The sequence below is a fragment of the Nicotiana tabacum genome, chromosome 7 (assembly GCF_000715075.1).
Source record: "Nicotiana tabacum cultivar K326 chromosome 7, ASM71507v2, whole genome shotgun sequence".
Classification (NCBI taxonomy): domain Eukaryota; kingdom Viridiplantae; phylum Streptophyta; class Magnoliopsida; order Solanales; family Solanaceae; genus Nicotiana; species Nicotiana tabacum.
In genome coordinates this window covers 176,620,602-176,637,354 of record NC_134086.1, presented here as the reverse complement: position 1 = coordinate 176,637,354, position 16,753 = coordinate 176,620,602, and the positions used below count along the sequence as shown (strand labels likewise).

Sequence of the window (16,753 nt, the reverse complement as noted above, 5' to 3'; positions counted from 1 at the left end):
TAGATTGGATAATAACGAATAACATTTGTGAAATAATAATTAGTTGATAGAATCCATGACTCGATTTTGAGTTTGATTATACCCCCTTTATGTAAGCTTATAAGCTTTCATGTGAAAACCCGACCGGTGAATTTTGTATCCCTCACATGAAATGGTTTAAGCGGAATTATAAAGGATTAAATTAGTTGATTATATTAAATTTTCAGTGATTTAATTTAATTAACTGGTATTTGAGATCTTAACATAGGGAATTAAAATAAGTGTTACTGAATTTTAGAAATTCATATTGAGGAGTTCAATTGCAGTTTTTTAGTGGAATAAACTGCAATTAATTATAGTAAGAGTTAATTCATGCTAATTTCGAATTAATACTATAATTAGTAGTCTCTTATTATTTCTATGGTCCTTGCTATACCTAGTAAAAACCTGGACTGATGTGTTCCCTCGTCCGATGTCGAGCCTAGGCTCTGATACCAACTGTTACGCAATGCCTTCCTGATGTTCTTTGGAAGGGCAACGTAAGGCTAAGCAACCGATGTCAGTGCGGTTGCTGTCCGCCAATGAGATCCCCTCCGCACGCTAGACTAGATTGTCAGTGCCGTACGGGAAAACCAATGTCACGAGCAATTGCAGAAGCTGAGAGAGAATTGAGTTTTGAATGATGATGATGATTTTATTGATGACTGAAATGCTGATTACAAAAGATGCGGTGTCGAGGGGGAGAGACACAAGAAAAATGCTTGCTTGAAAATGATTGATTGTTTGGTCATCCTTAATAATGCTTAAAAAAAATAAACCAACATTACATGACTAGTCCTAATAAAGCACACTGAAATGGAAATGATGTAAACTAGCCTATAATTACAATGAAAAGGACTTACTTTATTACAAGGTAGAACTAAGTCCGATGGCAGCAACTTTGTCTTACGGGTCAGGGTCTGCGCGCACGACATTTGCTGTGTTAGCCTGAGGCTAGGCGCTGGTGCTTGGCATCTGGGTCTGTGCGCGAGGCGCTGCTGGAATGGGCCTGCAGCTGGGCGCTGGCGAGGCATCAGGATTTGCGCGCGCGGCATTGTCAGGGCGTGCGGCGCTGTTGTCATTGGCCAGCCCTTGGGCGCTGGCGAGAGGCATCGGTGGGGCGACAGAGGCGCATGCGTGCTTGTCACTTGGCGAAGCCAAGACCACGGGGCCGACCATGGCGCTAGGCATTGTGAGGTTTGCTAGGCCGCCGTGGGGCGCGACCAAGGGGTCATGGGCGTGTCTGAAAAACGGCCCATGACAGTATACATGAATACAATTGCGAGCAAAGATGTACAAACTTTTACAAGTTAATCATGTCAAAGGTCTCAAACCAATAATGTAACCATGGTCCACATTTTTGGAATGTACCTATAAAAGCCAAATAATTAAGAACTCTTCAATAGATTTTTACTGTCCTTTAACCTAGGAAAACGGTATCTACTTTAATTGATGATCTCTCACGTTCCGCCTCTATACTATATTACATCAACTCCTGAGGTCAGGGGCGTACGCAGAATTTTTTGTAATCGGTGTCGAAATTTAGAGAGACGTAAAAACGAAGAGATTACTTTAATGAAATCACACTTTAGAAAAACACAATTCAAATATAGTAGTATAGTTCTCCCCCACGAACTTTTATTTTTATAAAATGTACTCATAATAGACTCGGTACAAATATTACCCCAAAAAAACTATATAAGGCAGCAAAAATTTACTCAATAGCTCGTTATCCATTCGAATCCATAGGACGCTGCTTCTTTCAATAAATTTCCAGAAGAATACTAAAAAAATATTAAGAATAAAGTTGTGGAGTCGAATGCCTGACCACAAGCAGAAACTGGATTACTTCACCAACGGACCAACGTAGTTGTTAACATCAAGTTGTGTCATTTATTATATTTAGACTATATTTCCTTTTGCAGATTATTTACATATATATTAATCCGACACCGCTTGGCTCAACGTGCCTCCACCCCTGCTTGAGGTGGGATGAAGGTACGTAGTCTTAAGATGAAAGAGGCAAAATTTTGATCTAGGACAAGAAAGTAAGTGCTTTGTAAGTCAAATAAATCAAGACTAGAACAAAAAGATGGCTGCTATAAGTTTTCCTTTTATCTTTTTTTTTTTTAAGTATAGGTAATCTGTATATGACTTGTTCATAAACAAAAATTTAACTACAGTTGGCCAAAACAATAACAACGACAACAATTCAATATAATCCCACAAGTGGAGTCTGGGGAGGGTACGTAGCCTTACCCCTACCCTAAAAGGGCAGAGAGACTATTTCCGATAAACCCTCGGCAAAATCTCAGAAGAACAAAAGTATATTTGGCCAAAAGTAAGTTATAAAACGAGGCAAGCTCGCACAAGGAATTCCGATGGAAACTATCTAGTGAATGTGGGCTTTAGCAAGTGGAAAAAACTTCCTTCCACATATGGATTCAAAATCTAAATAAAATGAGTTTAAATTTTTAGGGTATTATCGTGGAACTTCTTGCACTTTTGAAATTATAGGTTTAAAATTTAGTATCTCTTGAAATTTTAGTAATTTTCCACTTGTATATTTACGCTATCATGAATGATAATTAAGCTCCATCTGCCTCTGCTTGCGTCCTGTCCCTTCTAGAACAGCTGTTAATATGAGGAGTGATCCTATGGGTGTATCCAAATTTGTGTGGCTTTTTTATTAGAATGCCTATGGTTTTATTTTCCATGTGAGTTAATTAGTGAAGAAAAGAGAAATAAGAAATACTCCACGATTGGATGTCAGTAACAATTTGTCAAATATTTACCTGAACTGGCTCTAAAACTTAATTCTGTTTGCATATTGGTACAAAAGCAGAAGCTAATTACAACTAATGTTATTCCTTTCACCCTCGTTTTTCATATGTATGCCTGAATACAATTATGAGCAAACATGTATAAGTTGTCAATTTTACAAGTTAATCATGTCAAAAGGTCTCAGACCAATAATGTTAACAATGGTCCACTTTTTTGGAACCGCCCTTGAGCCAAAAATCAAAGAGCTCTTCAATGGATGTCTTGCTGGAGTTCCATCCTTTAAGCCAGGAAAGTTACATATACTTTAATTATTGATATCTCACATTCGGCCCTTTGTACTATATTGCAGCAAATAGAAGCGATGAAGCTGATTCTCATTAGGTTGGGCAAAGGTAATCTTAAGGAGGAAGTCGCAAAATTTTGATCTAGGACCAAAAATTAATTGTTTTGTAAGTCAAATAAATCAAGACTAGAACAGAAAGATGGCTGCTATAAGGTTTATTCTTTGAGTAACCATTTGGAAGCATAGGGAAAGTATCTGGAAGAGGCATTTCACAGTTCTCACCATTGAAATATACTCTTCTTGGAAAAGCCCATCCATTACTAAGTGTAAATGAACTCATGTCCTTAAGCAAAAGTATCTCTGTCGTCACAGATCCTACTTGCTTTTCTTCAGCTTGCAACAACGCATCGTTGTAAAAATCTAAACCCCAGAAGAGTGCAACTTCATCTGCATTATATTAACATTACATAAGAACACTTGGAAAACAACCTTAATGTAACAATTAAGGGCAGAAGGAGGGATCTCTTTATCTTGATTTCAGTACAGATCTCCATATGCATCGGCATTTAGTCTAATCGCTGGATTGATCAAAATTGTGCTAGACGAATGTAAAGCACCTTGGAAAAAAAGAAGCTTAAAAGGATAGAATCAGTAAACGTCCAGGATGATCAAATGTCAAGAAGCTAAGAACACGGAAGCAAACATGCAATTAGAGAAAGAATTTAAGTTTTATATACTGACGGTGCAAATATGGAATAAAAGGTTTTGTAGCATGAGATAATAATACCTGGGACACCAACAGTTGGGAGCACTGTATTGTTGAAGCTGTAGACAGTTGCTAGCTGGCTAAAACCAGGATGTTGGACTACCACATTCCAGTTGGAATAGTTTTTACCTAAGTTGTAATTGGAAATGGTCAATTTCACTCTCCAATAATTCCTGTAATTCTTCATAATGTGCCAGTGAACTCGAAGTGGACACATATGATCAGTGCACTGAACTAGCTCGCGCTCAGACAACGGTGATGAACTTTGTCTGTTCCACATATATTAACCACAACAAAATCAACAAACTATGCACATTTATGGGTGTAAGAATGTCATAAAAATTGGGCAAAATTGCAGTATTTCAGACCTAATGCATGATTTTGCTTCATTGTCAGCTAATTTACATCCACAGCTACACAAACGACATGGTGTCACCTCAGGATTGTAAAATGTTGAAAGAGAAACACAACAGGTTGGTGATCTGTTCGCCAAGAAAGTTGAGTATGTACATGTTGATTTCCATGTCCCTAAAAGTAATGTAAGTAACAAAGAAGAAAAGCGATTTAGTGATGCCAACTTCAAGTTTTTCTTCCTGCAAGCTAAAAGTTTAGTATAAAGTTCCGAATAGATTGCTTACTGATAACTTGTTCTTGTCTTTTGCCTTCTATAACCGAAGATATTGTTGGATCAGTGTCCACAAATTCATCACAAGTATAACCAAGTCCTGGAGCCATTAATGTGAGATTTAAAGGCTTGTGAGCTGTATAATTGCCCCTCAAGTTTCCAACTTTCATCTCAAAGGATACGAAAGAACCGGAAGGATTAATAGCCGAGGCAGCAAGAAATCCACCGTGACAGCAACCATCTGATCTTTTTTCTAGTGGAGCTTCAGGGGCGAGATCAACAATAATAGGATCTTTCTTGCAACAATGTGGAATTTCAGACTTGAAGGTTGAACAATTCCCTTGTTTGGTGGTAAAAGCACCAGACATTGACCAAATAACCTCAGTACCAGCCCATGTCCATCCTAATTGCCAGCCCGGTTTCTCGATATGTCTATACTGATGGTAATTTTGAATGGTTATCCTTGCCTGAAGCATTAATAATTTAATATAGTCAAGTTAGAGAGCAAAGAATATAAACCAATGACTCTACCACTAGCTGTGTTGTCTAACTATTTAAGGTGCTAGAAGATACTATACTCTCAAGTCATAAGAAGGCATAGGCAGCTCAATAATAACTCAACATAAATCAAATGTCAAAATAACCTAAGCTATGAACATGTTCAAAATTTCTAAATTATGAACTCGTACTTCTGGTACCCAGCTTGCAGCTGGATTTTGCAATTATTTCTATGTTGCCCACAATGCCCTAAGTTTATCCAATGGCAGTATATCTCCTGTAGTAAATTTTTGCTTACATTTTGTACCCGCTGCCCCATAGAAAGTCTATAATACCATAGGCACAGGGGCGGAAGGGCCGAAAAATTACACTGTATATATAAGACAAAATCTGTTTTTATCTCTATATATTATGCTTTGAACCTTCTTTAAATAGCCCAAAAGCATAGCTCATTAATCAAGGTTGTTCAAAACCTTTGTGAGGTCACTGATTCAATTTCCACTAGCTAAATTTTTTATTTTTTTCATTTTTGAACCCCTTAGCGGAAATAATGCTGCCTCCGCTACTGCATGGGCTGGTCGAGAACTTTAATTTGATGGCTCTGCCTGTAAGGTCTTAGCACTTAACAAATTGAATTTTTGTAATTATGGGGTCAAAACTATATACTTGTTGAAATGTTAGTGGGTTTTCACACGCACAATGTAGTTACACTAGCTGAGTACATTTTGCCTTATAAGAAATTCTACCGAATAACACTGACTTGGTAACCAAACAAGATTAGCTTGTTTGGATGGTTGTTACCCATCTATTCATAATATATTATTTATTTTATTGTACTGTATTATTTTGATAAATATAATGTTTGGATAGATTGTGTTGTCTCTCACTATTTTATAATGACGCACACAAACAATTTGAAAATAAGCTTAATATATTACAAAAAAAAAAAATAGGGTACATGATAGAATTATTATAAAAAAAATAGGAAAAGGGGTAATATATGATTATTAAATATTAAGTAAGAGCAAGACGAGAAAACATAATGAGGTAACGATACCATCACACCAAATTGTTATTGCATAAAATAACACCTTTATTGTTACATAAAAAGAAGTTTAACTGTACAATATAATAAAATTTAAGCAGCAACCAATACAAAGTGACAATTCGATAAAATAGAATAGGTAACAACCTGGGGTGGATTTAGGTGGGCAGAAGGGGATCACCCGAACCTCCTTCGCCGCAAAATTATATTATATATGTAAGACAAAATTTATTTTTTCCTTCCATATATTATATTTTGAATCTTCTCGAAGCAATCCAAAAGTATAGTTTAGTGGTCAAATGAGTTCAAAATCTTTGTAAAGTTGTTGGTTCAACTTTTTGCTTTTTTGAATTGTTTAGCGAAAATCTAGCGTCCGCCGCCACCGGTAACAGCCATAACAAATGCAATATGGTGATTGGTGTTAAAGAATACTCATGAAAACTTTAATAAATGAAACAGGGATAGCAGGAGCAGTTCAAATAATATCCACACGTCAAGTAGATAAAAATGCACAATTAAAGAAGTAGATATTTGGGACCATAGGGTGAGGTGTCATTTCCAAGGGTGACCCCCCAATCCGAAGGTAGTTGATTCTATTCAAAAACCCCTTTTCCTCTCTCTCTCTCTCTCTCTCTGTAGTTTTCTTTCCTTATTTAGGGTTTGATCGTGCGTGCCATGGATGCTGAGACAGCGGAGTTTCAAGATTGGGAGATGCTTCACCCGAACTCCAACTCCGACTCTGAATCGTTAATTACTGCTGCCTCAGCCGGAAATACGAACGGCGTCGACGATGAAATTGGATCAGAGACGGGTGGTATAGTTCAGGTCAATTACTTCTCTATAGATTCTCAGAGCAGGTACATGAGTGGTTTTACTTGTGCTGATGGAAGCGATGAGGTTTCTGAAGAATCGGATAATCCGAGTTGGATTGATCCTGGTTCAGAAAACCGGTTTACCATGAAGAATTCCGGGGAGTTCTGGTCTGATTCCGGCAGTGAACAGTCCGAAACACGAAAATTCGGTGAATATGAGGGTAGAGATGAATTGTGTTTCCAAGGAAATGAAGAGATAAAAAGTGAAAATGGGAAAAATCCGGAAAATGGAGAAGCTGAAGGTGAAAAAAAGAATGAAATAACTGAAGTAGCAGAACAGAGGAAAACAGGGGAACAGACGAGGAGCGTTGTGTGGTGGAAGGTGCCAATTGAACTTCTAAAGTTTTGTGCATTTAGGGCTAGCCCTGTGTGGACACTTTCTGTAGCTGCTGCTGTAATGGGATTAGTTATTTTGGGTCGTAGATTGTATAAGCTGAAGAAAAAGACTAAGGCATTGGAGCTGAAAGTAACTGTGGATGACAAGAAAGTATCTCAATTCATGACTCGTGCTGCACGCCTTAACGAAGCATTCTCCATTGTGAAGCGAGTTCCTTTGATTCGGCCACAGTTGCCAGCGGCTGGAGTTACACCGTGGCCTGTCATGAGTTTGAGATAGTGTGTAATATTTGGTAAAGAAAAGGATACACATACAGTTGAAGTCCCATTTGGTAAGTGATCATGCTTTTGCGCTTGTATAATCTACTATGTCTATTTGTGCTGCTGTTTGTATCTTAAAGCTATGTATAAACTCATTTATAATTATATGTCATATGATCATATCTCCTGCATTGGCTGTCAAAAAAAAAGGAAGTAGATATTAGAACGATGAGTTATTCTTCTGACCTGATAACCATCATCTGTCCATCTAACAATGTCATACGTAACTGCAATATTTCCACTAGGATCCAGAGAGTCATAACAATCTGCAATTAAGGAAAGAGTAAGTAATTGTTCAATAGTTTGCAAACTAGAAACAAAAGGAAGAAAAGAAAAAGAAAAAAGGAAAAGGGTGTTGCCTGAAAGAGTGCACATGGTAATTATCAATACAAAAATCAGGGGAAAACACCCTGTTCCAAAACTGATCAAGTCCATGTTCGTTTCTTGAGAAAGCAATTTGGAGCAGAGATATAGTTCTTCAAAAGTAGAAGAGGTCAAACTTTTCATGAAGAAGGTTACTGATAGTAGAAAGGAAGATTCTAATAATTTTTAGAGGAGTCTATCTTGGGAAGAAGTCCTCCATGTTTGGTTGAAACAAAGCAGAAGACCATTGGAAATATCATCAGGATGTTAATAGACAGATTCATAAAGGACATCGGCCTAATAGTCTAAGGAATTTTTTTCTCAGATACTTTAGGGAGTCATCACATTTGAGTACTTAAATAACAGAAGATAAATCTTTGGAAGGCATGTTTGTCCTTTCCCACATGTTTATGTATGGAGGCAAACATGTAATGTGCTTTTGGTGTTTCATACTATGTTGCACTATTTCCATTTTAGTATTATATCAAAATATGACTATCTTTCTATATCAAGAAATTCTCATTTACACCTTAACGATATGATTTTAGAGTTAGATAAATGTCGCAGGATGTTTAAGACAGCAAATTTCAAAAGTATTTCTTTCTTTTTCAGACTTCATGCCTAGTCAAATATGTTCATATACAAAATAAAACTGAGGGAGTACAAGAAATGTATGCAAAGCATTAGTAGTTCTTGTTTAGTAAATCTTTGTATAGTTGAGATTTCGAGGTAAACAAGCTTTTATGGTAAACATGAAAAGCTTACATCTTTGCTCTATTGGTAGTTTCAAAGTTTACTACTTCCTCCGGTCCAAAATAAGTGATTTTTTGGATGTTTTCACACAGATTAAGAAATCTACCTTTTAGCATTAATTAGCAATGGAATTGACCATATTAACCTTTACTATCTCACATAAATACTCCTAACACATATTCCAACACTATTTACTCCAAGGACAATATAGGAAAAAAATAATTAATTCATTCTTAAAATCTGGAAAAATCACTTATTTTGGACCACAAGAAAAAGTACTTATTCTTCAAATGTCAACTCTAACCACATGAATCGAGTTACTCCTGCATCAAGATTTTTAGTATTCATCTATGACTCACAGAATGACCTCACACTTGCAGACAAAACAGGAATCTTGATCTTAGAACCTAAAATCGGGTTGACCATGATTGTCAAAATTCCGGTTTTTTTTTTTGGCTTTATTTTTCCTGTATCATTTGCAAAGGGGGAAGTATTTATTTTCAAGAGTTTCTCTAAATTTTTTATTCGCCATAAGTTACAAAATCAAAATCGCAGACGTCACACAACATTCTAAGCAGTTACAAAAGCGCATTTTGAAGCTATCAGCCTATCACTTGTCTTTATCGAGTTTTTTATTCACAAGAATTTACAAGTATACTCAGTGACCATATAATTACTTGAACCAATGGGTGAGCTTAAAGCTTGATATAAGCCTCATAGGTTAGGTGAGTAAATTTCGCCCTCCATCTAAACCAAATCGTACTAATTTAAGAATTTTTACTAGCAAATAAACTAATCTGCGTCCATTTTCACAAAGTAGTAGTAGATACGATGATAGTTTCCGTTAATGGGGTATTTGGATGTGGTTGTGTTCAAAAATAAAATTACTCATTCAATCTTTAAAGTTTAAACTAGTCAGAGACCTTATGTAACAGTTAATAGCTCAAATAAATCCTGTATTAGTAAGGCATTATCTCTCAGTCATTTCTAACAGAAATTTACATAATACATCCCCTGTTATTCTTTTGCGTCTAGTTTCATAGGATCAGTTACATCTCAGAATTAGATGGAGGCTGCAACAGTGTAGAGGCAGAAGCAAGAGGCTCATGCACAACTGAGTTTGTGGACACTGAAACTGGATTTCCTTCTAATTGCAGCATCATGCTCCCCAATATTTCTGTCAGTAACTTCTTGAACTCTTCCTCTTTAACCATCTTCCCATCATCAGCATCCAACATCTTACAAGCTTCAATTATGATCTTATCCATCTGCAAACACATGGGATACAACTATATCACACACAAAGCCAGCTTTTAACAAAGCGAAAACATGACGTATTAGTTGATGAGTTTAACTACTAAACACTGATAGTCACATGCAAGATGAGATAACTACATAAAAAAGTGAGACTAGTAACCTGAAAAATAAGGTAGATTACTCGCTACAATATGTTAAAAATGCTGATAGTGTAATTCGTTTCAAACATTTTCAGTCATATAAGTTAAATCCTTAGTTGACAATTACCTGGTCAACAGCACCGATGGGAGGTAAGCCAGCTGATGGTGCAAGGAGATCGAGTGCAACTCGTAAGTATTCCTTTGACATTTTCCCATGGCGATCTTTGGGTACAGTCTTTACAGCAGAATCCAGCGCCTGCACCACCATACAGAAACACCAAAGGTTAAGTAACAGTCTGAAGAGAACCAAGTAGTAAAAAGGGTAGTCCGGTGCACTAAGCACCCGCTATGTGTGGGGTCCGGGGAAGGACCGGACCACGAGGGTCTAATATATGCAGCCTTACCCTATATTTCTGCAAGAGACTGTTTCCACGGCTCGAATCTGTGAGCTTCTGGTCATATGGCAACAACTTTACCAGTAACAAGAAAGCGACATAACAAGAAATGAGGTTTTCACTGGCAACTTTCCGTAAAAGGGTTTCTATTGCGGTAAATGATAGTTTTAGTAGCGACTACAAGTCTACAAGACTCTGTAGTCGGCCAAAAAGTAATATTTTAGTGGGAACTATACTCAGGTCACCACGAATATGTACTAAGCTTTTATTTCTCGATAAGAAAGAAATTTGTAGCGAGCCTTATGCCACTAGGAATAGTCTTTTATGGCAACTTTTCCACTTATTGTGACAGAGTTAGTCGCTACAAAAGTCTCATTTGTTGTAGTATGATATGTTATTAGGTCCAAAAGAGAATACCATGGATGACACTAACATACCTTATCCAATTCAAACTTGTTAGACAATAGTCTTCTAATTCCACTTCCATCAAATGTGTTTTCGCTGTGAGCAACAATCACTGGTTGCTCCTTGAGACGTTGAGCGGCACTCTCTGCAACTTTCTTAAATTCAGCCAAGAATGTCTCTTGTGAAACAGGTTGTTCATTAGATGCTCCAATGCAGGATTCAACCACTGGCTCCACAACATTACTCATTACCTACATAGCAAGAATAATAACAAAGTAACATGCTCTAGTAATTAGCAAAGAACTCTCATCATGAATATAAATGCGTAACAAATAAGTTACATGGGCTAGCAAGCAGCAAAGTTATGAATTAGTAACAACAACAACAACAACAACTCAGTGTAATCCCACAAGTGGGGTCTGGGGAGAATAGGATGTACGCATCCTTACCCCTACCCTGGACGGGAAGAGAAACTGTTTCCAATAGACCACAATTAGCCAGGTAAGAATAGATACCATGCATAATATTTCTTATCACCTTAGCCTTATATACACTTACAACTCAAAAGATTTTTTGCGTGTAGTCAACCTGTTGTAACAAGTAACTTATTATATTTTGCAGGTTACCTTTTAAGTGACTTGATATTGTAGAATTTCTTTACTTCGTCAGTATATATTAGTTAATAATGCTCGAACGTGTGGATCTGCTATTTAACCACCAGAGAGAATAAATGAACTTTTACCCATGAATCTGAAGCAGGAGGCATCCCTTGATCAACTGTAAGCTTCTCAAAAGCCTTGATAATGTGATCTTTAAGAGATCCATCAGGCAATTCTATCTCAGAGAATATGGAGAGAATTTCAGGTTCAAATGCAGGACTTTTAACGAACTCAAGAAGGTCTTCGCCATCCATACGAAGAAGTACAATTGGATCTCTCTTTAGACCAGCAGCCATGCCTAGTAGAATATCTGAAAGAACCTCTTTGAACTCAGTCTTGCTTACCTTCTCTTGTTTTCCATGTGTGAACTCTTGAAGAACCTATGTCACAACACGTCCATTAATCAGAATTAGATCAAACAGGATAATGGAAGGAGGGAATACAAACGTAACAAAATGAGAATAAGTTTGTTTAAATTAGCAAAGTTTGTAACATCCCGTGGACTGTAGACGACAGAAAAGTTTTCTTTAGGCAAATCCCACGTATGAATTGAGGTAGGAAATTAGGAGCCATACAAGGTAGGATCAGGGATTCATGTATCGCAGGCGCCTTTTGGGTTAAATCATAGGGAAATTACGCAACATGTCAAACATATACACCAAGTAGCCACTTTTAAGCAGTTGTTTAAAATATATTCATAGCTTACAATGTATTAAAAGATTAGCCAATTTCGCTCAAACTTCAGGACACGACGTCCTAGAATTTAAACCTCAAAATTCAAACTTCCGGGACATCGTGTCCTAAAAAGCGAAAATTGTGTCCAGAAATTCGAATCTTATATCCTAAATTTTAAATTAGTAGTTCAGAAATTCAGGACACTTAGTAGGTGTTTGGACATAAGAACTGTAAAATTCTAGAATAGGGGGAAAAAAATTTCAAGTGAAAATGGTATTTGAAATTAAAGAGTTGTGTTTGGACATGAATATAATTTTGGGTTGTTTTTTAAGTTTTGTAAGTGATTTGAGTGAAAATTTTGACAAACAACTTTTTGGAGTTTTTCAAATTTTCGAAAATTTCCAAAATGCATCTTCAAGTGGAAATTGAAAATTTTATGAACAAATGCTGATTTCGAAAAAAAAGTGAAAATTTTATGGAAAAACTTTCTTATATCCAAACAGGCTCTTAGTCCTGAATTTCAAATTAGCAGTTCAAAAATTTAGGACATTAAGACCCCGTTTGGCCATGAGTTTTGCCAAAATAAATTTGGAATTTATTTTTAAAACTCACGTTTGGTCATAAATTTTGCTCACATTTTGACAAAATCCCAAATTTCAAATCCCGAATCCCAAAATCACCCCAATTGCTGATTTTGGGCCAAAATCCCAAAACTTTGGAATTATATACATGTGTTTCCAAAATAAAGTTGGAAAATATGTTTTGAAAACGTCCAAACACATTTTCATTTTCAAACCAAATTTCACTAAAATCAGATTTTTCAAAACAAATTTGGAATCTATGGCCAAATGCTAGCTAAGTCTTGCATTTCCAAATTCATGATACTTAGTTCCGAAGTTCTAGAGTTTAAACCTCAAAATTCAAACTTCAGGACATCGTGTCCTAAAGTTCGAATCTTATGTCCTGAATTTTAAATTAGCAGCTAACAAATTCAGGACACGAAGTCCTGAATTTCCAAATTCAAGTTTGGGTGAATTGGCTAAAATTTAAATACATTGTAAATTGTGAATATATTTTAAATACCAGGCTTAAAATGGCTATTGCTGCATTTCGCCCCGTCAAATACCGTGAGGCCCAAATGTTGGACCTGGACCACTACAGTTTTAGCATGCCTATGAGAAAAACCCTTTATATATTACTACTTCCGTTTCAATTTTTGTGACAAAATTTGATTCGGTACGAAGTTTAAGAAAAATATTTTTTTTTTAAAATGTGTGATTTTAAAAACTTGAAGGGTAAAAGCTTTTGTGGGGCATTTAATTTGTCTGGATGTAAAAGCTTCTTATTATGAGTTAAATGAATAAACGGGAATATTTTAATGTTAAATTGTTTCCAAATATAAAAATGTATTAATATCATTTTTCAAATGAACTAATAAGGGAAGTATGTCACAGATTGAAACAAATGGAATAGTAGTTATAGTTATTATAGGCTTAATGATCATTGAAGATATCTTGGCCCACAGTACCGCCCCAAAATTCTAGCTAGCTAGCATGCCAACTTATTACTCCTCTTTTAGCAAGCATATGTTGTCACATCATCTTTTAACATGCGCATACAATGTGATACTTATTACTAGGGCTGTGCATGGATCGGATCGGATCGGATTTAGCATATTTTGGATTCAAATTTTGGATTTTGGATTCTAGAAAATGTAATCCGAATCCGATCCGAATTATATCGGATCAGATCGGATTTTAAAGTTTGGATCGGATCGGATATCGGATCGTATTATTATGCCTCAAAGTTAAACTAATATGTATATTTTCTTTGTAAAAAAGGCAATACATTAAGAAAAATTCATGTTTATGCAATTATGAGAGTACTATGGTGCCAATATAGCTAAATCTAGCAATTGTAAAGGTAATAACTTGGAGGTTGATGTAAATTAAAGTGTAGTATTTATACATGTCCTAATAATTTCGGATTTCGGATTGGATTGGATTAAAATATACCAATCCGAAATCCGAAATTTTAATAAACATAATCTGAAATCCGAAATTCAAAATTGAATGGATCGGTTCGGATTTCGGATATCCGATCCGAATGAACCGCCCTACTTATTACTAGTAATTCTGGATTGTGCTAATCACATAAATTGACTGGTTAGCTATGTCTGATTACATCATTATCTTAATTAGTCCTTATGTTCCTTTCTGTAAAAGTTAGTTAAAGAGAGGGGATGTTTAGATCTTAAGGTGATTAAACAGAACTGTTTTGGCAGAGATGTAAAAGTCCCTATCATACTAAGCTTTTCTTTTGTCAAAAGCTTTAACTACCTGCTTTGCCTGGACTCTACCCAAAGTATATCTGTCAATCTAATAATTTTAGCAGATTCAAATATTAAATTAAGAAAACATTTGTAAGCCCTCTTCACCACTTTCTCATCAGTTATTCCAAATGAATACAAAAAAAAGGAGGAGAAAACGAGAAAAAAAATTAAAGACAGAAAAACTTGAATGCCAAGACCCCCCCAAACTCTATCGACGGAGATAGATAATTATTTTGGAGATTTCAAATACTCTTTACCATGATTTAAAATATATACATATAACATGATTTTTTTTTATAAAACATTATTAGAACAATTTAACTGGATAAGCATTTAGTTATTCTATTATTCATGCTAGAAATTAATTGTATGCAACTTAATGTGCACAGAATTTAACCTTCTTTTTTTAAAAATCTATCTTCACTAAATGCACCTAGGAATCAGGTGCAGAAATCTCTCAGTCAACAACAGCAGGAAAAAGAATAAAACGACGGCCAGAGGAAACAACGAGGAAGTTTCATCTGATCCCAAATATAGCTACTGTTCTGTAGTAGATACCAGATTCAGAATTCCAGATAATGGTAGAAGAACGTAGTATAGATAAGTGCAAAAAACTTGGACCTAGAAAATAGGTAGTGGGGTCTGGGGAGGGTAGTGTGTACGCAGATCTTACCCCTACCCTAGGGTAGAGAGACTGTTTCCAAATAAACCCCGGCATCCTTCCCTCCAAGAATTTCCCACCTTGTTCTCGGAGAGACTCAAACTCACAACCTCTCGGTCGGCAGACATTAGGCAAGTGCAAAAATCCATGTGATACTTGAAACTTTGAAAGTCAAACAAATGAGCTCACACACAAAATATAGAAACTTGGACCTCTGAATAAAAAACGGAGTAAATAAACCGATAGTCCAGACAACAAAAGCAAACTGAGTGGCTTTGTCAGCTCTATAACTCGCATCATTAAACATCTGGCCATACGACCCCATACCGCCTCCTTAATTTGCATTTACCATTTGTCTAAATTTTCGAGTACAGGAGTGTGAATTAACGGTCAATGAACTAGATAAAAATTAGAGAAAATCACCTAGTCGAAACAAAAGACTACTGTAAGTGATTTACTTTTCTTGTCATCTTCTTCAGCCTTGATACGTAGAGTTAATAAATCAATGCCCTCAAACCGGCCGAGGCCATTGCTATTGAAAAAAAGAGTTGCCTAAAGTTTTTACCTTTCTTCTTTTTTCAAGTTCCTCTCCGCCTTAGCTTTGGTTAAAATGGTAATTAGCGAGAAATGAAAAAATTATAACTTCATCAAAAGAAAAAGAAAAAAGAAACCAACAGAAGCAAAGACCAAACACAAAAACTTGAGGGGTATGTTCCAAAAAATAAAATAGAATGAAGCGATCAAGAGAAATAGTTCGAGTGAGCTATTAAACTAGGCCTCATTCTTGATTCTTAAAAAAGCATAAAAAAAAAGAGGTTTTTTTGGGAGAAACAAATTACCTCAGAGTAAATATGATCAGATTCAGGAGAAGAACCTTGAGCAGGTAAACCAAGAGCAACACCAATATCAGCAACAGCAGGTTGTAACTCTTTTACAGAAAGCTTACCGTCTTGGTCTATGTCCAGTTCTTCAAACTTATGATCTACAAAATTACTAAACACTGCCTCATTTCCAACTAACTTCATTATATCTGAACCGTCCATCACTTCATTTTTCTCCATTTTCTTTATCACTTTCTAACTTTCTAGTATACTTCTCGTGACTAGATTTTCTTTCTTTTTCAAAAGGGTGTGTCTCAAATCAATGTATATTGCAATTTCTTGAGTGAATTCTAGAGAAAAAGATGTTATACTTATATGTGGTTGGGACAGCTGGGGCGGTTAGGGTGGGCATTTTGTACGAAGTCTTTGTGACCTCATGGGATTTGAACTTTTTGTTTACTATAGTTGTCTCTGGTCGGCAATTTAACATGTGACGCGTGTCCACTTTTTACGGGGCACGTCTACCGTAGTGTACACGTAATTTGGTTTTCGTGGGCCAGGGCTTTGGGAGGGAGAGTTAGTGGGCCGGGTGAGGAGAGAACTTTGTCAAAATAGCACCGCTAGTCATTTTTCGGACTGGTAATCAAAAAATAGCCGGTATTTGCAAAGTCACTAAAAAATAGTCATTGTTTTGCTGAAACACGGAAAGTTTCAGCATAATATTCAGGATTATGTGGCTCCTGC

General features: G+C 36.2%; 2 protein-coding genes across 3 annotated transcripts; both read right to left on the bottom strand.

The window, feature by feature from the left end:
• Positions 1–2,943: 2,943 nt before the first annotated feature.
• LOC107771708 (COBRA-like protein 1) lies at positions 2,944–9,461 on the bottom strand. 2 transcript variants are annotated; one of them, XM_016591151.2, is made up of 6 exons: positions 7,908–9,461; positions 7,735–7,814; positions 4,490–4,943; positions 4,220–4,379; positions 3,873–4,120; positions 2,944–3,532 (listed from the first exon to the last, which is right to left on the bottom strand). In XM_016591151.2, exons 1-6 carry the CDS (start codon positions 8,053–8,055, stop codon positions 3,228–3,230), a joined length of 1,395 nt encoding a protein of 464 aa, XP_016446637.2. In that variant the 5' UTR covers positions 8,056–9,461; the 3' UTR covers positions 2,944–3,227. The 2 variants fall into 2 exon arrangements, with proteins under 2 accessions (XP_016446637.2, XP_016446636.2); XM_016591150.2 differs by having other exon boundaries at positions 7,735–9,461.
• Positions 9,462–9,603: 142 nt separating this feature from the next.
• Positions 9,604–16,428, bottom strand: LOC107771709 (uncharacterized). The gene is made up of 5 exons (XM_016591152.2): positions 16,028–16,428; positions 11,604–11,900; positions 10,894–11,112; positions 10,189–10,317; positions 9,604–9,932 (listed from the first exon to the last, which is right to left on the bottom strand). The coding sequence occupies exons 1-5, from the start codon at positions 16,247–16,249 to the stop codon at positions 9,714–9,716; spliced, it is 1,086 nt and encodes a 361-aa protein (XP_016446638.1). The 5' UTR covers positions 16,250–16,428; the 3' UTR covers positions 9,604–9,713.
• Between the last annotated feature and the right edge of the window lie 325 nt (positions 16,429–16,753).